Source organism: Podarcis filfolensis, assembly GCF_964270895.1.
Source record: "Podarcis filfolensis genome assembly, chromosome: 3".
NCBI classification, from domain to species: Eukaryota; Metazoa; Chordata; class Lepidosauria; order Squamata; family Lacertidae; genus Podarcis; species Podarcis filfolensis.
The window spans coordinates 102,313,816-102,339,701 of NC_139606.1; the positions used below are offsets into that span (position 1 = coordinate 102,313,816).

A 25,886-nucleotide genomic window follows, 5' to 3' on the forward strand; every position below is an offset into this window, starting at 1 on the left:
CCTGTTTTGTGATGGTGTCTTTGTTTTTTGCTGATTTGAACATGAAGCCAATGGAAATACTGTTTGTAAGCCATGTTGCACTAAAGACTTCTTTGGTTTTTGGAAGACCAAATAAACATACCAACTTGCAGGGAAACGTTCTGTGTTCCTAGGTGCTACTATTTGGGTATTAATTTTCTTTTTTCCCTTTTCTTTTTACGAAGCTGGGTTTATAATTGCGGTACCAGTCTTCCAATTACCCCGGTAAGAAAGGTATCATGGTAGTCAAATGACAAAATCAAAGGAACACAGTTAAGGCTGCAATCCTTTAAATGCTTTAAAGGATAAGTCACATTGAATGTAGTGGGAGTTATTTTTGAGTAGACATGCATATGGTTGTGGGATCTTTCCATGGTGATCAATGTTTCTACTGTTGTCGCTTTGCAGCCACTTGGATAGAGTTGTTTATTAGGAACCTGCTTCTTCCTCACAATATACACGCTGACACAAAAACTCTTTGTAACATAACAGCAGCGGTGCAAAAATAAACCATTGTCAGAGAGTGAGGGGAACAGATGTGAACAAGATGAATGAATGAGCTAGTTCTTGCTGTGCAAACAGCAACAACCACCCCATAATAATAGCAGTGCTTAACATTTATATAGTGCTTTCAAGCATGGGAGTAAGGTGAACTCCTGGAGAAGGAGAGAACATCTTCCATAGGCATACTTCTGCCCTGTGCGTTGAGTAGGAATGGATGAACATTTGACTCTTTGACTGTATTCGTCCAAAATGAAAATAGAGTGGTACCTCGAGTTAAGAACTTAATTTGTTCTGGAGGTCCATTCTTAACCTGAAACTGTTCTTAACCTGAGGTACCACTTTAGCTAATGGGGCCTCCTGCTGCCGCCGCACCGCCACTGCCAGATTTCTGTTCTCATCCTGAAGCAGAGTTCTTAACCTGAGGTACTATTTCTGGGTTAGCAGCATCTGTAACCTGAAGCGTCTGTAACCCAAGGTACCACTGTAAGGAGGCAGAGAAGAAACAGTTTCATCTCTGGGTTCTGCCTATCTGGGTTGGGTTACTTCACATCACGTTAATGACAAGGCTGGTGTGTTTCTATGTAGAATGATAATTAACAATAACTTAGGGTTTATGCACCACTTTTGGCATATCGTTGGGAAATGTGCATCATTTAGATGGGTGATGCATGTGGGAAATTGGACCCCGCTCTACTTTGCACCTTCTTGTGGAATTCTAGTTGGAGCACCCATGGCTGGGAGTCTTTGCCTCTAAATGCAGCAATCTGTTTCTCCTGGTTTATCCCACTGGAGGTCATTCATGTAGATGAGGGGACAAAAAGGCCAACTCGAGGACACTGTTGCTTTGTGGTCCAGATGCTGAAGGTACCAGTGCCTGGGATGAAGGTCACGTTTTGCCCTTTCTCAGATGCACCTGCCGGGTCTGTGCATTTTATCCCAAATAAAACAGATGGTGCTGGTGAAACCCAGACCCCTACCTGCATAGCTTTGCCCTCAGTTACATCCGGAGCATGGCCCAGACCCTTGGGAATAAACTTTTCCATCTCACGACATGTTAGAAAAGGAGGTCATCAGAACTGTACACATGTCCCAAATGTGTGATGTCCTTTTAATTTATTTTTTTTTGCAACTTTAATAACCCACGTTTATATACATAAAGCGTAGGGCATGTCAGAAAAAGGTTCTGAGCAAAGTGTTCGCTCAAGCATTCACAATGAATCTATCTGCATATATTTCTCCGTTTAATTTATATTTTGTGAAACAGAGTTAAGATGTAATTGCACTTAAACATCTCCCAATTAGCTACTGTAAGATTTAACATTTTTCTCTGGGTGGGAGGAGTGTGACTCTCCTCTTCCTGTCTTGCTCCCACTGCGCAGAAGGAGGGAGCAAGATGGAACTTGAAGGAACAGCCTATATAACTTTCCACTTTGCCAGTCTCCCTGCCATTGCCGTAATTAACTCATTCTTTTTTTTTTTTTACATAGTTTTACATAGTCACGGACATCCAATGCCGTTTTAAAATGTGTTGGGGAAGGGGGGGCTATTGGGTTATTTTTGTTTCATTATGTATTTTGTGTTCTTATATTGTAATTTTGTGTTGTAACCGCCCTGAGACCTGCAGGTATATGAGACATTGGTCATGTTCTTTCCAGCACAGTGCAATAGCTTCTTTATCTTTTTAGAAATGTGGTACCGTCTGCTGGGCATAGGGGGCACACACCATGATTTATTGGCCCATAGATGGTCTTTGTGGCTTTAAAGAAGCACTGTGCATCATGAGTGTTGGCTAAGTGCTGGATCTCTTGAGCTTTTTTTATCCAACTGGTGTTTTTTAGTTCTCTGGTTCTTCTTTGAACCTCAGCCCTAGTGTTGGCATAGGGTTTTTTTCTTAGCGGCACAGCTTCTGTCTCTTTGCCAGATCTGAAAGGCCTTCCTTTTCTTGTCAATCATGAATACTACTTCTCCTCCTCCTCCTCCTCCTCCTCCTCCTCCTCCTCCTCCTCTTTCTTCTCCTTCTTCTCCCTCTCCTTCTTCTTCTTCTTCTTCTTCCTGAATGTTGGACTAGACGGGCCTTTGACCTGATCCAACCAAGCTCCTCTGATGTTCTTAAGTTTTCACCCTCCAAAAATCAGTCGGTCGCTAATGTTGCACAGGTTGGACCTGACTCCAGAAAGCAAAGCCAAAGCTATTCCCAGCAAGATCACGTCTCTTAGGCTCTCTTCACATGGTATTCATTGCGGAGAGGCTAAGTTTGATGAAAGCGATGTGAGGCTGTACATTCAGCACTCTCCATGCAAACAGACACCCAGCTGCCACTGCTCCTCTTGCTGTTGCCTTAGCAATTATAACCACTGCAGTGCAGAATCTTCTCCCTAGAACCCTGATCATGTGAAGATTCCACTCGATGTGTAAAGAAGAAGAAGAAAAAGAAGAATCCAGCCTTAGAGGTGAGGCGAAGAGAGGCTGATTGTTCCAAAGTTTATTTCTTCTTCTTCAACCTTTGATTGACCCCCCCTTCAAATATATTAAACAAAAAGGGAGAGAGGTTGAAATGAGTTCAGGGATTGTTATCCTAGGATAACGGATAGTGTCAGCGGGCCTCTAAACATCTACTAATGGCTTCTTAGGTTTCGCATTTGGGGAGGAATAAAATTTGTATGTTTTAGAGAGGCTCTTGGGGAGGGCGGGACCTGGAGTGGAGAATCCTTTCGCAACAAAGAGCGGATGGAATTGGGGGGAGAGAACGTTGTCAATGAGTTGAACACATTCAGAGAGAAGGAGGCGGTTTGCTGTGGGCGCAGTTGGAGCCAAGGCTGAAAGGGAAATTCTATAAGCTCCTCTGGAAAAAGCTTAAAATGATGTGTATTGAAAATGGCCACAAGGAGCATCATGAATCATAAATGGAACTGGTCCAAAACTCACACTCGAGAGTTAACAGGAGGCATCGTGGAAATCTATAAGGTTCCCCTGCAAACTTTTTTTTCAAGTGGGGGGGGCGGTTGCTCTGACAGTAATTAAGGCCATGTGCGAGTCTGAATCACGTTGATCTTTGCAGCGCACCAGAAAGCCGCTGTTTCGAATAATCAAAACTTAAATGGTGGCAAAACCACTGACAACCTTCTCCCAGGGTGTTCTCCTTACTTTCTGCAGAAACGATCTGATTCGTGGGGGAAGAGCAGGTTTGTTAGGGAAGAGCTTCGTATCAGCTTTAATTACACCGCCTGAATTTGCTGGTGCAAGATTAAATTCCGCCCGAAAATAGAGACTGTCTGGAAGTGCCCTTGGTGACACTTGGTGAACAAGGGCTTCCTTTACATCTTCCCCAGCTCTCTTGGTCAATGCCTTTAAAAGAAAAATCTGCAAAGTAATGTATTAGTATTTATTATTTATTATTACATTTCTATCCCACCTTTCTCTCAAGAAGCTCGAAGTAGCATACGTGGTTCTCTTCCTCCCCATTTTTATCCCCACAACAACCCTGTGAGGTAGGCCAGGCTGAGAGAGTGAAAGCGATTTGGTTATACTATTGGAAATACATAGACAGATAATTATGAAATTATTGTGAGATTTAATAAGTTAACTGTTTATATTTGGACAACTTTTCTGTTGTACTTTATTGGAAGGAGAAAAATAATCTTTTCCTTAAAAACAATTTAAACAATTTATTTAACTAAAACAATAGTGTTATACAATATGTACCCATGTTTGTTAGCTGATCTGGTTAAACATTTTTTTATAAAACACCTTAGACTGAGTTTTAGCACACATGAAAAACTGAAAACAAATCCTTCATTTCCTTTGGACTATGATGTAACTTAAATAGAAAACTATCTTTAGAAAGATTTTTCCTCCAAAAGCATTTTATTTTAAAAATCTGATTTAAATTAACAAAAAAATTGATTTAAACAAAAAAAATATGATTAAAAAAAACCAAACCGATTTTAAAAAATCATTGATTATCCACCCTGGCTGTGGGTATAAATACAGTGGTACCTCGGGTTAATAACTTAATTCGTTCTGGAGGTCCGTTCTTAACCTGAAACTATTCTTAACCTGAGGTACCACTTTAGCTAATGGGGCCTCCTGCTGCTGCCACTGCGCCACTGCCGCGCAATTTCTGTTCTCATCCTGAAGCAAAGTTCTTAACCCGAGGTACTATTTCTGAGTTAACGAAGTCTGTAACCTGAAGCGTCAGTAACCTGAAGCGTCTGTAACCTGAGGTACCACTGTATATGTGTGGCCCTCCTTTCCTAGATACATTTTAACCTGGCTGCAAACCCAGGCATGAGATGCGGGAAACAAATGCATCCTTGTGGGTAGTGACACTTTCTTCAAAAGCAGCTGAAAGCTGGAAAGCCAAGGGGCCGAGAGTCCTGCAGTTCAGCCAGTTAATGGGCTCTTGTTTTCTCCTGGTTTTCTAAAAGACTCTGTCCTCCTCCGCTGCCTCTCCTCTTTATAATCAGCCTTTAGAAGCCCATCGAAAGTGCAACGCTTCACAGAGCAGCTGTAATTAAGTACATTTTGGAGTCTCACCTAACAATCTGCCAAGGGTACTTTATTAGGGAATGAACGCGCTAGCAAAAAAGGGGGGAAATGTGAAAGTCATGCTGGGAAGAACATTAATGAAGGACTGTGTGTTACTCAAGCAGACATGGATGCCGGGGAAACTGCAAGGTGACTGCTGATGTTTGTGGAGGCTACTGTAATTATTTGAGCCGATCTGTTCTTAGGAATCCTGTGCATTGGACTGTCTGAGAGAAGTGAGGTTGCAGGGAACCAGGCAGAGGGCCTTCTCGGTAGTGGCGCCCTCCCTGTGGAATGCCTCCCCCCCATCAGATGTCAAAAAGATAAACAACTATTTGGCAGTTAGAAGACATCTGAAGGCAGTGTTTTTAATCTTCTGTTGGAAGCACCCCAGAGTGGCTGAGGAAACCCAGCCAGATGGGTGGGGTATAAATAATAATAATTATTATAATTATCAATATTATTATTATTATTATTTCCTCTCCTGTGGTTTCCAGCATCTGGCATTCAGAAGCACTGGTGTCTCCAACTGTGTAGACAGAGCATAGCCATCATGACAAGTAGCCACTGTCAGGGTTCTCCTCCATGAATTTGCCCAGTCCTCTTTTAAGGCTTCCCTTTTAAGGCCCATCACAGCCTCCTGTGGCAGCTAGGTTTTAGGTATGCAGGAGTGTGTGTTAATTTTCTTTTGTAAAGTGGAGCAATGAAATAGTTCATCGCCCACAGTCTGATGGGACAGAGCCCACGGACAGGTTTACTACCTCGTCTATTATTGGGGTGAATGAGGCCACACAGAGCCACATGAAAATGTATATATATATATCCCTGTAGCACGGGGATTAATTATGTCTGGGGAAGGTGTTAGTGGAAACTAGAAGATCCTTTTTCGTAAGGAGGATTGATAGCTGCAAGAGAATTGGTGTTTGAAAGCAGTTTCTGGGGTTGCATTAGTTGAGAGGAAATTGTCTTAGAGCTGGACAAAATGATAATAAAAAGTATCATGGGCCCCTCCTCCTCCATCTATTGCTGGAAGACGTCTAGAATTGCAGCAGACTTTCTCTGCATCTCCTGGTAGAAGTCCCCCTCTTAAATTTCACAGAATTTTTACTTTCTGCTTTTACTACCATGCTCATAGAACCGCAGTTAGAAGGGAACTTGGGGGTCATCTAGTCTAACCCCGCCCCCAAAGCAAGAATCTCAAGTAGCTCATACATGACAGATGGCCACCCAGCCTCTAATTCTGTGGATTAAACTAATTACAGTGCCCCTGTTTTTAAACCTTCATAGTCCTTGGTTTTAAAAGCCTTTCACTTGAGCTCAGTTAAACAAAAGCCCATCTGGATAACACCATATCTCTCTCTCTCTCTCTCTCTCTCTCTCTCTCTCTCTCTCTCTCTCTCTCCCCTCTTTCTCTCTCTCTCTCCTTTTAAATCTCTTGTTTTTGATATTCAGCCCTGATAACGAGAGCATTGTTTGAAATCTTGTTTCCGTACCGTCAAACGTTTCTCCAATGAAAATAGGGACGTCCTAAGGAAAAGCGGGACATTCCAGTATCAAATCAGAAACCAGGACGACTTCTGTAAATCCAGGACTGTCCCTGGGAAATAGGGACACTTGGAGGGTCTGTGATGGCTATGTTCTGCTTCCATGGTTGGAGGCAATAAGAATTCTGAGTACATCTGGAAGCTGGAGGAGGGGAGAGTGTTCTTGTCCAAGTCCGCTTACCCCCTTTTAGGGGTGCGGTGGCTTTCTGGGACGGCCAGAGCCTCTCCCCCCCCCAATGATGGTGCGGGGCTGGTTGTGGGGAGCTGATCCCATCCAGAATGTGAGCTTCAGCTCACGCTCCTGGCTTGTATTCCTGCTCCGCGTCAGCCTGCTGAATCGCCCAATGGCATGCTGGCATGGAGGGATGGGCTCCCCAGGGGTGGGCATGAGGGAACAAGCAGGCTTCCCCCAGGTTCCCTCGCTGCGAGAAGCCAAGTTACAGGGAACCAGGCATAGGGCCTTCTCGGTAGTGGCACCCGCCCTGTGGAACGCCCTCCCACCAGATGTCAAAGAGAAAAACAACTACTAGACTTTTAGAAGACATCTGAAGGCAGCCCTGTTTAGGGAAGCTTTTAATGTTTAATACACTATTGTATTTTAATATTCCGTTGGAAGCCGCCCAGAGTGGCTGGGGAAACCCAGCCAGATGGGCGGGGTTTAAATGATAAATTATTATTATTATTATTATTATTATTATTATTATTATTATTAACTGTTGGAAGGTTGCAGTGCCTGCCGAGGCCGTAGACACCGATGTGGGAGAGATATGTTTTGTTGCAGCTGGGGCAGAAGATGTACAATTAAAATAAAATAGGTTCATAGCCAGAGACTCTGGATTGTACTGTATTGCATCCCTCTCAAGCTCATTTTTTCAAAATGAGAGATCGTTGGCCTGCTGTTGACCTGTTTCCTGTGACACGGCCTGGCCTTCACTCTGTTTCCCCAACCAGTTGTTTTGTTTACATGGGGTTATGTGGTGTCTGCCAGGGCAGAGTCTTTTTCCGCCCTGTCCTTAAATACAGGTAAGGACCGATCTCTTTTTGTGCCTGAAATTGGGATTGCCTTGGTTTCGTTGTGGACAAGGAAGTGGAGAGGAAGCCAGCATGAATCATAAGTAATTTGCAGCCTTCAGCGGAGATGGCCATTTTGTTAAGAGAATTGGCTTCATTAATCCCTTTCTAATCTTCTAAAGTAAACAGAGGCACACCATCTTCAGAGGGAGAGGAAAGCTGTATAAATAAAGCAAACAATGAAGTGATCCTCAATCGCATCTCCAAGCATTTATCAAGTACTCTCTGTACTATTCTTCGGTGGTGTTTGGGTGTGTGTACTCCAGGAACAAAACTACATTTATTTCAGGCAGGAACAATCTACTCACTTTTAGAAACAGTCATTTTAATCTTTTGCAGGGAGGGACCTCATGTGTCCAGACATTTGTGCTGCAGGAGTTTGGAAGCATTTGACTGATATTTCCATTTCCCTAGCAGCAAAGGTCTGAACAACTGAACTCCACTGTCTCCCTGGGTGTTCTGCTTTTCCTGCAGTCTGGCAGATGAGCCCTCCAAAATTCCTAATCTGCCTGCATCCGATGGCATCTTGATGGCATCTTGAAGCCTTAAAAGAGAATAATAGCTTGTTTTCTAAAACCTTCTGCGTCTGGTTTCTTGGCAATGGCTCTTAATGAACAAGAGGAGAACCTGTTCGCAAACCTGTTTTGAGCCACGCAATTGCCTTATAGTAAGCCTGAGTGAACACAGCGGGGCTTCGTTCCAAATAAATATGCACGGTGTTGCGCGATTGGTGTGTTGCAGAGCCAGCCCTAAATGGCTTGAGCAGGTTGGATGCCAATGCGTGGCAAAGTAGGGCAGCTGCTGAAGACCCATATCCCAGCAGGGAATCCGATGATGAGAGACCCCTGGACCTGCTCTTCCTCTTTACCATTGTCACCTGCTTCTTCACCTGCCTCTTCCTCTGGCCCAGATGGGATGTGCACGCAAATATCAGCTCCCCAGTGGTGGGAGGAGTAGCCGCCATTTCTTGCTCATTGACTGCGTCTAGTAGCAACAGTTAGGCATTCTGGCTGCCGCATTCTGGATTAGTTGTAGTTTCCAAGTCACCTTCAAAGGTAGCCCCACATAGAGCACATTGCAATAGTCCAAGCGGGAGATAGCCAGAGCATGCACCACTCAGGCGATATTGCAGGGTTGTTGTGCTTCTTTTTTTAAAACCCCCTAATTTCTCCAGATACTGCAGACAGCAGCATCTGCTCCAGTACCTTTAAGGTGGGATGTTTTTACACAGAGGTTGGATAGTCATCTGTCAGGGATTCTTTAGCTGTGATTCATGCATTGCAGCGGGCTGGACTAGATGACCTTTGGAGTTCCCTTCCAGCTCCACAATTCTGTGATTCTGCCTTACCAGGAACTAGAATCAACCTCTCTGTGCTGGGGAGAAGAAGGGAAATCCCAGGAACAAAGCTAGCTTTACAGTTTGCTTTCCATTCTCCGAGTGTTGATATTTGTACTGACCGAAAGTTATTGTTTATTTCATAAGCATGCAAATCGATTGTTAAATACTTGAAAAAAACGGCAAGAGCCCGAAGAAGTATTTGAAAGGGAGGGCACATTGTTTAAACACTCCCTGCAAAGCTGCGTTCTGTCACTGCTTTGTGTGTCATCTCGGTATTTATTTTAATATTATTAATATTTATTTTAGAGCGGACTTAAAAGCCTGCTTTGAGTGCACTTAAAAGCCTGCATTACTCTTTAACCCCCGTTGTATATCAAAGGGCCTAGAGAGCAGGAGAGATGGTGAGGAGTAAATATCTTGCTTCCACTTCCATAAACATAAAGAGAAATTCTGTATACACTACCTTTTTGAAGCTTCTGCACCCTCCTTATATTTTAACTGGGTTTGATTCTGTATTTTAGCCACTTCTTACTTAAGTGAAATTAGTATTATTTATTATTTTCATTGTATTTATACTACACCTTTTCCCCCCAAAGAGCTTCTTCCCTTCTTTGTTTAAAAGGTCCCTTACCTTTCCCGCCCCGACCTGGCCACAGTGATCCATGCGATGGTCATCTCCAGGCTTAACTACTGTAATTCGCTCTACGCGGGGCTGCCCTTGAAGCTGTCCCAGAAACTCCAGCGGGTACAGAATGCTGCAGCGAGGCTCCTCACGGGGTCTCTGCCATGGGAGCATATTCACCCAGTGCTTTTCAAACTGCACTGGCTCCCGGTGGAGTACAGGGTCAGATTTAAGGTGCTGCTTTTGACCTTTAAAGCCCTTCACGGCCTAGGACCTACGGGACCGCCTCTCCCGGTATGCCCCACGGAGAGCCTCAAGATCCATAAATAGCAACACCCTAGTGGTCCCGGGCCCTAAGGAAGTTAGATTAGCCTGAACCAGAGCCAGGGCCTTTTCAACTCTGGCTCCGGCCTGGTGGAACGCTCTGCCTCATGAGACCAGGGCCCTGCAGGATCTGATTTCTTTCCGCAGGGCCTGTAAGACAGAGTTGTTCCGCCTGGCCTTTGGGTTGGAGTGAATTTGATTCCCTCTCTTTCTTTTTTCTTTTCCTTCTCCTCCTGCGATGAGGCTACATTTTAATATTTTAATGTTTCAATATTTTAATGTTGTATTTTAATTTTGTTTTTAAGTTGTAATCATTCAACTTGTTTTTATTATTGCTTGTAAGCCGCTCTGAGCCCGGCCTTGGCTGGGGAGGGTGGGGTATAAATAAAAATTATTATTATTATTATTATTATTATTATTATTAATCCCCATAACAATCCTGTGAAGTGGGTTGACTGTCCCAAGGTTGGTGAATTTCCTGACTGAGTGGAGATTTGAACCCTGGTCTCGCAGGCCCTAGGCTGACTCTCTAACCATTGCACCACACTGCCTTCCCAGTGTTTTTCCTTTACCCTGATGCCAAAGATACGCATAGCTGCACATGGAATACTGCTTGCGTCCATGTAGCTGCAGTTGCACATGAGGTGAACACGACTAGGTATGCATTTTAAACCAACTTTTGGAGAATATGGAAAACGACCTCCTTGAATCACTTTGGCTTTCTTTTTCGTTCTTTCTTTCTGCAGTTCAAATGCAGGAAATGGTTTGACCTCCAACTCTGCCATCCCAGCTGATGTTTCTTTCCTTTTTCTGAGAGTTATGTTAACCCAACAGAGCAGTTAAATCCTGAAGGCAAGTTGGCTCTAGTTACGAATATCAATAATACACAATCTCTTTCTGCACATTCCATCATTTCTCATTATATTAATGGATGGAAATGGAAGGGAGTGCATTATGAAGGAACTTCCAAATGATTGTATTTGTACAGAAGATTGACCACAGTCTACTTTCCTTCCTTGGCTAGCTCTCAAGTACCAGATAAGAAGCAGATTAGGAGCCTCCTTGCATGTTGACAAAAGCAAGGGGGAAAGGTTGAAAGGGTGAGCTTTGGATTTTGTGAGCCGCAGAGTTGGCAGAGAAGTTCCTGCATGCCTCTGTTCCTGATGAACATGTTCCTAATGATAATCAAGCTTGCGCAAACTACTCTGGTTCAAACAAGATGTGATGCTTGGGAGACCTGCATCTCCCACTGGCGGTGGTAGTGGGGTTCATCAGGGCAGTGGGGCACTGCAGGAGGCAAGGTTAAAGCCCCAGTACTGTTAATCCTGATCTGAATCCTTTACCCATTGCTATTTGCTCCATGGTGGGGGTGGGTAAGGGGACGGGCAGCGGATACATGTAAGTTATGGTTAGGCATAATCCAAAGCCAACAGAATCATGGATTTCCAATTCTGGTTTGGAGAGCAGGCTCAAACTGCAGTTTGCCAGTTTCGGACATTACATCAAACTATGGGTTTTGCTATAATGCAGAAACAGAAAGGAAACTGTGTACGAGAGGAGAGGAGCTCATTCCTGATTAAACCAGCCTGTTATCGTTTAGGATCTCTCTGCTCCACAGGCCTAAATTTGTTGAATGCTCTCAATTCATCTCCCCAAAAGACTACATATAGTCACCAGGATTCTTCAAAAGGAAGACATGAGTTTGGTCTCCCCACTGCCCCTTTTTTCCTTTGCACATCATGGTTGTCTGCTTTTAGGTTTTAAAACTAATGGGCAGGGAATGCCTTGTTTTAATTGATTGGATGTAAAACACTCTAGGAGCAGTTTTGCCTGAACAGCCGGATACGAATGCTCTAAATAAAGAAATAACTTTTGCAGGGCCCTATTGTTAGGGTGGGAGGAGAGCAGAAATGAAATGTCAAGAAGTTTCTTCATCATAAAAGAGGGCTAAATCAGGCAATGTTTGCAAGCAAGCAGGCACAATACCTCGATCCTCCGCACGCCCCCCCCCCAATCAAGTTAATTCAAGATAATGGAAACATAACGTGTGAAAAAAAGAGGGATCAGATCAAAGTTGATTCACTTGCTGCATTTCTGTAGTGAAGGCCCTTAACAAAAGCTTTGGAAATTAAAATACTATCCCGAACATGTTCATAGATTCAATACGGATCAAGGCCACCATCCTGGCGTTTTCTCCCAGAGTGCTCCAGTTTCCTCTGGCCAGGGGAAATGATCCATGCGTTTGGGGTTAAAAGTAGTTCAGCCTCCTCTGAGTAATTGTTTCCATGTCCAGCGAACTTGCTGTCTCTCTGCCGAAACTGCCAAGAAGTGTGCCAGTGAATGTCAGTTGTGGACAGAGATTTTATTATGTGAACTTATAGAGATGCTGGAGCTCATATTGCCAAGCCTTCTGACATCCAACATGGGTTTCTTTTTCCTCGGCACATTTTTCCTTGAGCCTGATGTAACTTCAGTGTTATGAAGCCTCTGTGACTAGGAACCTTTCTGCTGTCAATGCCACGGTGTTGGAGATGCTTTGGTGTGACTCCTTATGATACCACAGCAGTAAAGTTGGAGCCAAAATCTCATTGGAGCAGCTCAAAACTGTGTCTCCTTCCCATTTCACCATTGTCCCACACTTTTAAGAAAGGAGGATGGTGCACAGATGAGGGAAGAGTCACAGCCTGAATTCCTTCTATATGGCTAAGGGATTCTGCTATACATCACATCTGTACTCATATACCACTCCCCCCCCCCAAAAAAAATCCTGGGAACTGTAGGGTGCTGTGAGTTGTTAGGAGACGCCTCATGGAGCTATAGTTCCCAGCAGCCTTCTACTTTCTTCTTTGGCGACCACTCATAGCCGAGTAAGCTTATCTTCCATGAGCACAGTCTTAACAGTGAGTCTGTAGGTGACTGTGGAGGCCAATTCTAGATCTACCCATCCTTCCATGGTGGGGACATTGGTTTTGAGGCGGGAGTTGATCACGATGAGGGTTTGCCTAGCTCTTAGCTCATTTCTTCCTTTCGTCTTGAGTTCGAGTGTCTTCAAAGCCCATGACACCTTTGGTAAAAGCTGTTCTCCAACTGGAGCACTCACAGGCCAGTGTTTCCCAGTTGTTGGTGTTTATACTACATTTTTTAAAGATTCGCCTTGAGAGAATCTTTAAACCTCTTTTGTTGACCACCAGCATTACGCTTTCCATTTTTAAGTTCGGAATAGAGTAGTTGCTTTGGAAGACAATCATCAGGCATGACCATTCCAGCATGACCATTCCAGCGAAGTTGATGTTGAAGAATCATTGCTTTGACACTCGTGATCTTTGCTTCTTCCAGTACATTTAACAAACAGCAGCCTTAACAAACTCCAGTTCCTAGGATTATATGTGTGGGGAGCCAGGGCTGTTAAAACGGTGTAACAGTGCTTTACAGGTACCAAGCGAGTGCCACCACAATCGATGTGGCATAGATTGACCACGTCTGACTTGGCCAAAAAGAGGAATTGCATCACCACAGTTAGATCTAAACTTACTGAAAAATTCCATTTCCAGCTATTTTCCACTGAGTTTGTATTATGTAACCTGAGCAAAAAATAATTCCTGTACACCCCCCCCCAAAGTTTTTGGTTGGGCATCCTCTGTCTTCCCGTGGACGTTATGCAGATAAATAAGGTTATTCTCTGTCTGTTGCTTTGCAAATGATTTCCAATAGCTGTTCGCTGGTCATTTTGCCGTATTAATGGTGTCCTGAATTCACATGGCCCGTAATTTGGGAACATTGGCTTTTAACGTTGCAGGCTTTCACAAATCAATTGATTTCGGAATGTTGTGATTATGCTGTCTGCAAGTTGTTTTTCACTGGCTAGATTAAAACAACAACAGAACAGCCCGCTGAATCCAGCCTTTGGCCCATCTAGTCCAGCATCCTGTTCTCACAGCTGCCAGTGGGAAGCCCCACAAGTAGGACTCGAGCCCAAGAGCCATCCTCTCCTGTGGTTTCCAGCATTTCTGCCTCCAACTGTGGCAGCACAGTGGAGCCACGATGGCTAGCAGTCATGGATAGCCTTGCAAGAAGGTTGCAGGTTCAATCCCCAGCATCTCCAGGTAGGGCTGGGAGAGACTCCTGCCTGAAACCCTGGAAAACCGCTGCCAGTCCGTGTAGACAGTATTGAACTACATGGACCAATTACTCCACCCAGTGCAAGGCAGATTCCTATGCTCCAGTGATTGGTTTTCATAAAAGAAAAAGATCATGGGGGTTCCGTGTGGTTTCAGTAAAGCTTCTTAAAATTTATTTTTAAAGCCTCGTGCCATTATGTTTGCTGTTTCCATTATTAATAAAATCACGAGAAGGCATTTGTAGTACAAATGAGCATTCTGGCCATTGGGGTTTTGATATCTGCTCTGCAAAGCAAACGAAGCAAGATGTCAGAGTCATGTGGAGATGCCTTGACGTGGGCGGGAGGGCAAATTTTACAGGTCAATTGCTTTTGGTGCTTCCTAAGTTTTCAGCTTCCTTTTTGAATCAGGGCCTTGTGTATTACTCATGCAAACACTTTGGAGGTGACAAATGTTAGCGGAGTGTTTTGGCAACGGGTGAGATGCTGCATAGCTGCAGGGGAATGAAGAGGATTACATTTCGGCAAGCCGTATCAAAATGTCACCACGTTGTGTCGTGACAGAACGGAAACCCTCGCATCAATGTGACAATTAGTCTTGTCCTCCTGCCTCTGACAAAGCATAATATGAAAATTTTATGTCCCCGATTTCAAAACTTCAATGTCTCTTGAACGGCTCTGTCAGAATTCTCTGTGGTAGCTTCTGAAAGCTCCCAAGCAGAATATTTATGTCCCATTTGCTTTTAAACACCTTGGTTTTAACATCATATATTTCCCTTTAGGTAAAGGTAAAGGTACCCCTGCCCGTACGGGCCAGTCGTGTCCGACTCTAGGGTTGTGCGCCCATCTCACTTAAGAGGCCGAGGGCCAGCGCTATCCGGAGACACTTCCGGGTCACGTGGCCAGCGTGACGAAGCTGCTCTGGCGAACCGGCACCAGCACAGCACACGGAAACGCCGTTTACCTTCCCGCTATAAAGCGGTACCTATTTATCTACTTGCACTTAGGGGTGCTTTCGAACTGCTAGGTGGGCAGGAGCTGGGACCGAAAGACGGGAGCTCACCCCGCTGCGGGGATTTGAACCGCTGACCATGCGATCGGCAAGCCCTAGGCGCTGAGGTTTTACCCACAGCGCCACCCGCGTCCCCTATATTTCTCTTTAAAAGGGTCCCCTATATTTCTCTTTAAAAGGGTGTATTTTAGAGGAATATAACAATCCAAACCAATAAAAATATTGGGTGCAGCTGGGTTCCCATCCCCCATTTCTTTTTGAGCAAAATGTGATCAAAAGCTTAAAGCTCATTTGGCTATGGCTGTGTCTGTGAGGTAAATACCAATATAATACATTGGGGGGGGTGTAAAAAGCAGCTGAGGGTGAGTTTTGAGATGTTGGTGAGCAGTGGGTTCACCCCTGCCTCCCAATAGAGGTGATGATGATGATGATGATGAAGAAGAAGAAGAAGAAGAAGAAGAAGGTAAAACTAGTGAAGTTAGCAAAAACACAGTACAATGTCAAACACTAAAAACTTCCCCAAAGATCCATACCTGACACACATTTAAAGCATGTGACTTCACTCAAAGAATCCTGTTAAGGGTACTGGAAATTGCAGTACAGTGGTACCTCAGGTTAAGAACTTAATTCTGTTCTTAACCTGAAACTGTTCTTAACCTGAAGCACCACTTTAGCTAATGGGGCCTCCCCCTGCCGCTGTGCCACTGCTGTGCAATTTCTGTTCTCATCCTGAAGCAAAGTTCTTAACCCGAGGTACTATTTCTGGGTTAGCGGAGTCTGTAACCTGAAGTGTCTGTAACCTGAAGCGTATGTAACCGGAGGTACCACTGTACTTCGATGAGGAAACTACAGTTCCCAGGAATTATTGAAAGACATGTATATTGGATGTGCTTTACACACTGGCAGAGGAAGGGGTGTGTGGTAGTTGCGGCCTGCCCAGGTGTCATCCCTGGGGGAGGGGTGACATCACCGCCCCCTGGATGCTAGCCCCGCCCCCCAAGGTGGCTAGCCCTGCCCCTGGGTGCACAGCATGTGCACCGCTCCGGGTTCTGGAGCAGCTAGCTCCGCCTCTGACTTTGCATTTATGATGTGGTTCTGCCCCAACTTTATATTTAACGTTCCTTCAATGTAAAGGTTAGGTTGGCGCTATCTAAGGGATTTGGAATCACAGAAAGGATTGAAAGTGAACGTGGTGTGTGAATGGGATAAGCTGGGACAACGAGGAATATGGATTCCTTTTATTTTAGGGGGCCATCTGCAGAATATTACTGACCTGGTTCAAAGGCAGCCATCATCTCTTAACTTCAAAACATCTACCTCGCACGCTGCTCTTCTGATCTTCTAATAGACTGCACTTAAAACATTTACAAAGGAGGGGAGGGGAGCATTTTGACGTTATCAGTGCCTGTCTTGATCCCACAGGAAATGCTGATATTTTGCTGAATTTCATCGGGGGTGGGAATCCTCACCAGCACAACTGTCACCATTTCCTATTTTTAAAAAAGTTTGCAACTCTTTCCTGCTCATATGCACAGATCGTTTTTAATTGTCTCGCCACTCACACCCTGCGCATTCTGGCCCCTCTTTGTAGTTAGGGGGATAATCTGCAAGGTTTTAATTTCATGCGTTTTCATATAGATGGATCAAGTCAGCTTTGTTTGCAGGTTGAAATTCAGCATAGACATAGCACCACATTTGACAATGCGTGTCTTTCCTGGGGAGAAAATTCCCTCCAGTCCTTAGCATTGTCCCTCTCTCCCCCCTCACCCCTACTCCCACCACCACACACTTTCTTCATGAAACGCAATCCGATAATTATCTGCATTTTCCACTTTCTGAGATGGCGAGGTCCAGATGTAAGCCGCTTTGATCGAAAGCCACTCCGGCCACTCTTAAAAGGGGGGAATAAATAAATAGGAACATCTACCAAGATGTTAATATAGCATTAATACTCTAGCACATTCCCTAAAAGGGCAGTTCTTCTTCATCTTCCCAGCAATGATGTAATCCTGGCAGGATCCGCAGAGTTCTCGCATTACCGAAACGTTATTGTAAATAATTAAAAAGTAAACGCCACTTGTCAGAACTAATGACCAAAGTGCAGTTTGCGGGGCATTGATGCTCAACTGTGTTTGTTTGTGTGTGTGTGTATGTGTGTGTGAGAGAGAGAGTTTTCACTTCCTTTAATTATTGGCGCACAGTGCAATGCTGCAATGTAGGCTGCAATGCTGCCTACATTACTTCAGAGTAAGCCCTGTTAAGTCAGTGGGGCTTGCTTCCAACTGAACATGCACAGGATCATAGGAAAAGAGGATTAGACAGATTGATGGAGGAGACGGCTCTCAAGAGCCAGTGTGGTGTAGTGGTTAAGAGCGGTAGTCTTGTAATCTGGTGAATCGGGTTCAATTCCCTGCTCCTCCACCTGCAGCTGCTGGGTGACCTTGGGCTAGTCACACTTCTCTGAAGTCTCTCAGCCCCACTCACCTCACAGAGTGTTTGTTGTGGGGGAGGAAGGGAAAGGAGATTGTTAGCCGCTTTGAGACTCCTTAGAGGTAAAGGGACCCCTGACCATTAGGTCCAGTCGTGGCCAACTCTGGGGTTGCGGCGCTCATCTCGCTTTATTGGCCGAGGGAGCCGGCGTACAGGTTCCGGGTCATGTGGCCAGCATGACTAAGCCGCTTCTGGCGAACCAGAGCAGCACACGGAAACGCTGTTTACCTTCCCACCAGAGCGGTACCTATTTATCTACTTGCACTTTGACGTGCTTTCGAACTGCTAGGTTGGCAGGAGCAGGGACCGAGCAATGGGAGCTCACCCCGTTGCGGGGATTCGAACCGCCAACCTTCTGATCGACAAGTCCTAGGCTTTGTGGTTTAACCCACAGCACCACCCGCTAAGACTCCTTAGGGTAGTGATAAAGCGGGATATCAAGTCCAAACTACTCTTCTTCTTCTTCTTCTTCTTCTTCTTCTTCTTCTTCTTCTTCTTCTTCTTCTTCTTCTATGGCTATTAGCCATGATGGCTGTGCTCTGACTCCACAGCCGGAAACAGCAATGCTTCTGAACACCAGTTGCCGGAAACCATGAGAGGGCTGAGTGCTTTTGTGCTCGAATCCCGCTTGTGGGTTTTCCCACAGGCATCTGGTTGGCCACTGTGAGAACAGGATGCTGGACTAGATGGGCTGGATGCAGCAGGTTCTTCTTCTGTTCTTATGAACAGAATTTCCCAGGTGGTTTAGCAGTCAATCCCAATGTAGTTTTTGTTTTTTTTGTTTTTTAAATGGAAATACAGTGGTACCTCAGGTTACAGACACTTCAGGTTACAGACACTTCAGGTTACAGACTCCGCTAACCTAGAAATAGTACCTCGGGTTAAGAACTTTGCTTCAGGATGAGAACAGAAATCGGGTGGCGGCAGCAGTGGGAGGCCCCATTAGCTAAAGTGGTACCTCAGGTTAAGAACAGTTTCAGGTTAAGAACAGTTCTCCAGAACGAATTAAGTTCTTAACCTGAGGCACCACTGTAGAGACCACCTGGCAGCTCTCAGCACCCTTAACATACTGCAGCCTGCAGGATTTTTTGCAGGAAGCCATGTCTGTCAAAAGTGAGATAACACTGCCTTAAATGGTGAAAGACCTACATTGGCTTTCAGTACGTTTCTGAGCACAATTCAAAGTGCTGGTGCTGACCTTTAAAGCCCTAAACAGCCTCGGCCCAGTATATCTGAAGCAGTATCTCCACCCCCATCGTTCAGCCCAGACACTGAGGTCCAGCTCCAAGGGCCTTCAGGCGGATCCCTCACTGCGAGAAGCGAAGTTACAGTGAACCAGGCAGAGGGCCTTCTTGGTAGTGGTGTTCACCCTGTGGAATGCCATCCCATCAGGTGTCAAAAAGATAAACAACTATTTGATGTTTAGAAGACATCTGAAGGCAGCCCTGTTTAGGGAAGTTTTTAATGACTGATGTTTTAATGTATTTTTAATCTCTTGTTGGAAGCCGCCTAGAGTGGCTGAGGAAACCCAGCCAGATGGATGGGGTATAAGTAATAGATGATGATGATGATGATGATGATGATGATGATGATGATGATGAAAGGTGCCAGTGTGGTTGCACAGTTGTTTAATATCAGCAATTAAAAATATGCATTATTTGTTGTAACTCGGGAGTAGGTGCCTCATGGAATGCATTAGGTCAGGGATGAAGGAAACAGTGTCCTCCCAGATTTTGCTGAACTACATCTGCTTTCATTTCAAGCCATTTGGCCATGCTGGGGCTGATGGGAGTTGGAGTCCAGCAACATAGGGAGGTCAAAAGGCTTCCATAACCCTACAGTAAGCAGTAGGATTTGTCCCCCTATTTTGCACCTGGTTCCAGTGGGTGGAACTTTGGTTTCTAGTTACAAACAGACAGACAGACAGACAAAAAACCAAAGTCGCTCACACAAGCCTGGGACTGCCCTGCTATAAAAGACAGCAATTACAGGAACCAAAAAGTTCTTTTCAGACCTTGGCTCTGCACCGCAGGCACTGTGCACTGGTGCCAAATATGCATTGTACTAAATATGTATTGTGTTAACATCCTGAAATATAGCCACCGCATGTGTAAGAGATCAGCTCCTCCCCCATGTTCCCTCGCAATTTCGAAGGTCAATCGAGAATAGCATTTGGAAATTGCCGCCTTTGTGCCAACTCGAGGCGGGCAAGGACATTCAGGAGACGGCCTGTTCTTGGCTGCTGCACCTTGTGGAACGTCCGGAGACTCTGTAGCCTGAGCACCTCTCATCTTCACACATGGCAAGGAGTGGCAGAAAGAGGATCCTGGCTTTCACTCTCCTGGGATCACACTTCTTTTCCCCCAATGATATTCTTAATAAGCTGCAACAATTTTAACATGCACAATCCAGTACACATTATTTTGTTGACTTCCTACCCCTTTTTCCATGGAGTTTTTATTTTCCCCCTTGCTGCATGCTGTCTTCTATTTGTTAAATTTACAGTGGTATCTTGGTTCGCAAACTTAATCCATTCTGGAAGTCTGTTCCAAAACCAAAGCGTTCCAAAACCAAGGTGCACTTTCCCATAGAAAGTAATGCAAAATTGATTATTCCATTCCAGACTTTTAAAAACAACCCCTAAAACAGCAATTTAACATGAATTTTACTATCTAACAACACCACTGATCCATAAAATGAAAGCAATAAACAGTGTACTGCAGTCACACAATCAGTCAATCAGTAGCTGAACTGGGTTCCGCAGTCACATACAAAAAAGAGCCGCAGAAACAGAAACTCAAAATAAATAGCAAAAACAGACAGACCTCAGCGTAACACTCAAATCGTCAGTGTAACACTCAAAACGGAAGTGTGGCACTCAAATCATCAGTGTTACATTCAAATCGGAGCACATTCGGCTTCCGAAAACAGTTCGCAAACCGGAACACTTACATCCAGGTTTGCAGTGTTTGGGTTCCAAGTTGTTTGAGTACCAAGGCATTTAAGAACCAAGGTACCACTGTAATTACTTCTCTTGCTCATAGCTCAAATCCTGCTTGCGAGTTCATCATATTATATAATATTTCTTTAAGTGGTCCGGAAAAGGCATCCATTCTTCCATAAAACACTCATCTTTAGATTCTCTCAATTTTGCTCTTAATTTTGCCAGTTCTGCACAGTCCATTATCTTGTTCATCCTTTCTTCTTTGGTGGAAACTTCTTCCACTTCTGAGCAATAAAGAATCCTAGCTGCTGTTGTTACTGCTGGGATCACACTTCTGAGGGGAAACTTACTTGCCTCCTGAGTGAAAAGCTGCAGACGTTCCAAATGCAGGCAAAGCGTTGTTCATTATGCGTATTATCCCAAAAACTTGACAGTAGATGCATGAATTGCTTGTACAACCACATTTTGCTGTTTCCAGCACATGAAGACACTCTTGACAGTTTTCATAAATTCTTTTGGGAGCCAGTGTTGAAGCCAACAATGCTCTGAAGGCTGTAAACATCTGTTACATTTTAATTGCTTTACTACAGTCTTCCCCCGCTTAGTGCCCTCCAGATGTTTTAGACAACAACTTCCAGCATCCTTGAACATTGGCTATGTTGGCTGGAGATTATGGGAGTTGGAGACCAAATCATCTGGAAAGCATGAGATCGGGGAAGGCTGTTTGAAGATATTGTTCACTCGATAATTTATATATTTTTCCCCACATGTGTTTACCTATCCCAAACATTTGGAATATGCAGAGTTGTGGATTCAAGAATCAGATAAAGTGTTGCCCTTACTTGTTGTCAGGTAATTAAGAAAGGGGACCTTGTGAGGTTGAAATCCAGCAGTGTAAACAAATGTTTGTGAGGATCCTTTCTACTTAGACCTGAGGCTGGATTGAGATGGCACATCAGAATCTGATGGACTTTTTCAAGTCCTTCAAACCACTGGCTTCCATTGAGTATGTGGTACAAGGATTTGCAAGATGACGTTTAGTAATAAACAAACAAACACACCCAAGGAAAAGTACACAGTGGAATTCTAATAATAAATATTTGCTTTTTCCAACTGCAGATTGATTTGGAACCAGAAGGAAGAGTGTATGTCATCATAGATCTTTCAGGCTCATCAGGTGAAGGTAAGACTGTTGGGTTTTATCATATTCTGCCGTTAATAGCAGATTTATAGTATATTATTGGGCACATGATTCAGGACTCCTTCCTCCAAAGATAAGTCTCTAGGTATATGTGCCACAGAGAGCTTGAGAAAACCAGGAGCTCCCTGTGATGCGTACCTGTCTCAAACAAATATTTGCGACACCCACATTCTCTTTTAAGTGGTGATGCTGTGGAAATTCAAAATCTAAGGTTGCAATTAGAAGATGTGTAATTCTCAAATGTATTGTGAGTTCTGGCTTTGAGATGATGAAGTTTAGGACTTTTGTCATTAATCCAAACCAATTGATTACAAGTTAATTTATATTTTCTGTGCCTGCATGGTTGGCATGACTTAGCCGCACTTTGCCAGCTTGCGTGCATGCCCAGTTGTTTTTATCTGTGAGTCTTTACTTTCCTGAAGGTAATTAAAATACTCTGATTCCAATGCATGTTATGTGCGGAATGGTTTTATTGCGCTGAATCCTGTGATGAACCCGATTTTTTGTTGGTGACGGTTGGTGTGCCTCTGCCTCCACCTGTTTCCACCTGCTTCATCTTGATCTACTGACAGATGAAGCAAAGCAGACTTCCTTTTGCCAGTGAGCAAAGACTTTGTCATTCCAGCAGGCCCCCAGCTGGCTCACCTGACAGGGTCTTCTGTGGGTGGGTGTTGTATTTCGCCCTCCTTGTTGTGCTTTTCAATGGTTTTACGTGTTGCCAGTGCTGCTTTCAATAGGGTTACTTACTTAACTGTTTTTTTTAAAAAAAATATGCATGTGTTTTAGTTATACCTGTTTTACTGGATGCCCTGAGCCCCTTTGGCTCCTGCACTGGGAGAATGGTGGGGCATTAATTAATTCATTAATTAAAGGGAGATCCAGGTATAAAATAAATCAGAGTGTCACTCAGAGTCTCTGGAAAACAAGTGGACCTTCGCCATATGGCTAAAACGCATTAAGGTTGGGGCCACTGATGCTCCCAAGGAGACAGCGTGTTCCACAATATGTGAACACGTAGGTCCGTGACACATTGAGGATAAACAAGCCATGGTTTTCTTTCTGTTGCAACTGGATAGAACTTAATTTGTGCGGAGGTTAGGTATCTGCAACAGCAGGGGCATGTGGAGATCCATCCAGTTTGTCGTGACTTCATATTTGTTAAATATGTCGTGACTGCATATTTAAATACATGTGTGATATTTCATCGGTTGCTGTATATGCTAGAAAAAGAAAGCCTAAGGATTGTGTTATACAGGAACTCACAAGAAGAAACAATAAGAAAAGAAAAGAAGAAATGTATTTTCATAGGTTATATATTGTATAAAGTGAGGGGGGAAAGTATTTGATCCCCTGCTAAATTTGCCCGTTTACCCTCTGGCGAAGAAATGACCAGTCCATAATTGTAATGGTAGGTTTATTGTAGCTGTGAGAGACAGAATAACAACAGGAAAACACCCAGAAGACAAAAGTCAGAGAATGATGTGCATTATAATGAGTGAAATGAGTATTTGATCCCCTATCAACCAGCCAGATGTCAGACTACCTGGTATCTTCACTGTATGGAACGAGCTGAGATTAGAAGCACCTGCTGTAAGGGAGAGGTCTTACCTGTAATCCCAATTCGTTACAGTACCTGTACAAAAACACCTTCACAGTTTACAGTTACTATTATTCAGCCTGTTGCGCTTTGTGTATTGTGATAACTGTATTTGCGTAGCAAGGTATTGAATTTGTTTTGTTTATGCTACCTTGGCATCCATTTGAAATGTAGGGTGGCCTAAAAATATACCAAACGACAATATCCATATTTTTCTGCATGTGGACAGCAAAAAGATTTCCAGATTCTCCTCGTTTCTCCCCCCCCCCACACACTTTTGTCCTGCTTGGTGCATTTTATATTCTGTTATTAAATGCCAATATGCAATGATGTGTGTTGAGGTGAAAGACTGAGTTCTTTTACTAGAAGCTTCTATATACTGCTTTTTTATCAAATTGAGCACAAAGCGGTGTGTCGAACACAAAGCAGCTAACTTTGTGGATGCAAGGCAGCATGGTGTGTCCCAAACAGCTATGCCCTCTCATTATCTCTCAGCACCTGCCATCTGCGGCGGCTGTCTCACTCTGCCTAACGGTAGAGCCGGTCAGGCAGTATTCATTTATTAATTAAAAGAATTTGAAAACAAAACAGAGCAGGGCTTATTAGATCTAGTAACACTCCAAGTCCTTGAGTGGGAAACTGAGCTGAGCTGGTAAACCTGGATTCCGAGGTTTGTTTAGCTAGCAATTATCTGTGTGGCCTTAGGAAAAAAGCCCCCGTCAACATCTGCTTCCAATCTGCAAAAAAGAATAATGACAGAGCCTGGTTGTGAAGTGGAGGGTTGTTCTTGTTAAAAAGAGAGGTATTTTGTAAGCAGCTACTATATGGATGATTGATAGCGTGCACTTGCCTTTGGAATACCTTATAAAGCCCTCTCCTGACATCTCTGGGTGCTTGCCGCATCCTCCGTTGATCAAGATGGCAAATGGCGAAAACTAAAGCAGTTCTGAAGGTAGCTAGCTGATGCATAGACGTCCTCGCTGTTTACTACCTTGGCATGCTGAAGCGGCAAATCTATCAAGAAAGCAGGAACGAGAAAACAGGAGTATAGGAAACCATTCCAAGGGTTCCATTATCTCTTTTGGCAAGGCTGTCCCTCCTTTTGCTGCCTCTGAGCCCTGGTGTTAGCCTCCTGCTCCTATTTCATCTCACCCGTCTCCTCGTGGAAGCTGTTTTTTCCTCAGTGTGTGTATGCGCGCCCTGCTGACATTGGCTGGGCCCAGAACGGCCTGCTTCATAATCTTCAACTCTGGTTATCACTGAGTCAGCAGTTTGGACGAGAAAGCATTTCTCTTTTCTCCTCTCTTTGATGGAAGACGATAGTCTTTCAGCAGCACGGCATTCCTTCTTCTTTTGGCTCCTTTGGACGTTGGCGGCTGCCCAAGACCACATTGATTTTTCCATAGTAAGCAGCCTTTTTCTCTTTGGTAAGCATTATTTCTAGAAAAGAGCATCCACAGGCTCGCTCCCCCCCCCCCCCCGTTTCTGCTCTTAGAGCAGTGCCCTTTGTGTATGAAACATACTCTGCTTGGTCCTCCTTGCAGTAGACACATTGAAATTATTGGTCATAACTAAATTGGAGTAGACACGTTGAAATTAAAGGTCATAAGTAAGCTTGTCTACTATTTGCAACAGGTCTACTCTGAGTCCTTTGGAATTCCCTCCCCTTGGATACTGAAAGCCTTCCTCTTAAAGCAAGCTGTTTAATAATAATAATAATAATAATAATAATAATAATAATAATAAATTTATATCCTGCCCTCCCCAGCCGAAGCCAGGCTCGGAGTGGCTAACAACAGTAAAATAATACAGCATTCTAAAATCAATTCATTATAAAATCAGTTCAAATCAAATTGATGGCAGCCATTGGGCTAGAGTTCTGTGAAGAATTACCAAAGGAGGGGGTCAGGCTGTACCTTGGCCAAAGGCTTGGTGGAAGAGCTTTGTCTTGCAGGCCCTGCGGAAAGATGTCAAGTCCCGCAGGGCCCTAGTCTCTTGTTGCAGAGCTTTCCACCAGATCGGAGCCACAGCTGAAAAAGCCCTGGCTCTGGTTGAGGCCAGCCTAACCTCTCTTTGGCCTGGGACCTCCAAGATGTTTTTGTTTGAAGACCGTAAGGTCCTCCGTGGGACATACCAGGAGAGGCGGTCCTGAGATCTTTCCCAGTCTGCATTCGTATTTGAATTGTTTTAAATATATTTTCTATTGGTTCCTCAGTTGTTGTTTGCCACCTTTCGCTACTTGGTGGTGGTGATGGTGGTAGGTAGGGTGGAATATAAATTTAATTAATATGTAAGAAAATAAAATAAGGCAGCTCCATATAATGACATGCATCTGGACTGAAGATGCTCTCTGATATTTTAATAAAATAACAACTGGAAATCAAACCAGAATTATTATTTTTTAAACATATTTCCAAGACAACAATCTGGATTTACATAATAAATAATTAAGACAAGAGGTGAGACACAACATAACGAGACACTGGAAAGACATTTCTGGCAGAATTGGTTCAAAACGGCTTGGGAAACAGCCCTCCTTGAGAGATTAACAAATAAACTGCAGTTGACACATGGGC

At 44.1% G+C, this 25,886-nt stretch overlaps 1 protein-coding gene across 1 annotated transcript in view; it reads left to right on the plus strand.

Moving 5' to 3' along the window:
• The window catches only part of PRKCE (protein kinase C epsilon), a 305,337-nt gene that overhangs the window by 115,515 nt on the left and 163,936 nt on the right, over positions 1–25,886 (plus strand). The window contains exon 2 of the mRNA XM_083605113.1: positions 21,632–21,695. Within this exon, the coding sequence (XP_083461239.1) occupies positions 21,632–21,695 (64 nt within the window). The remainder of the gene's footprint in view (positions 1–21,631; positions 21,696–25,886) is intronic.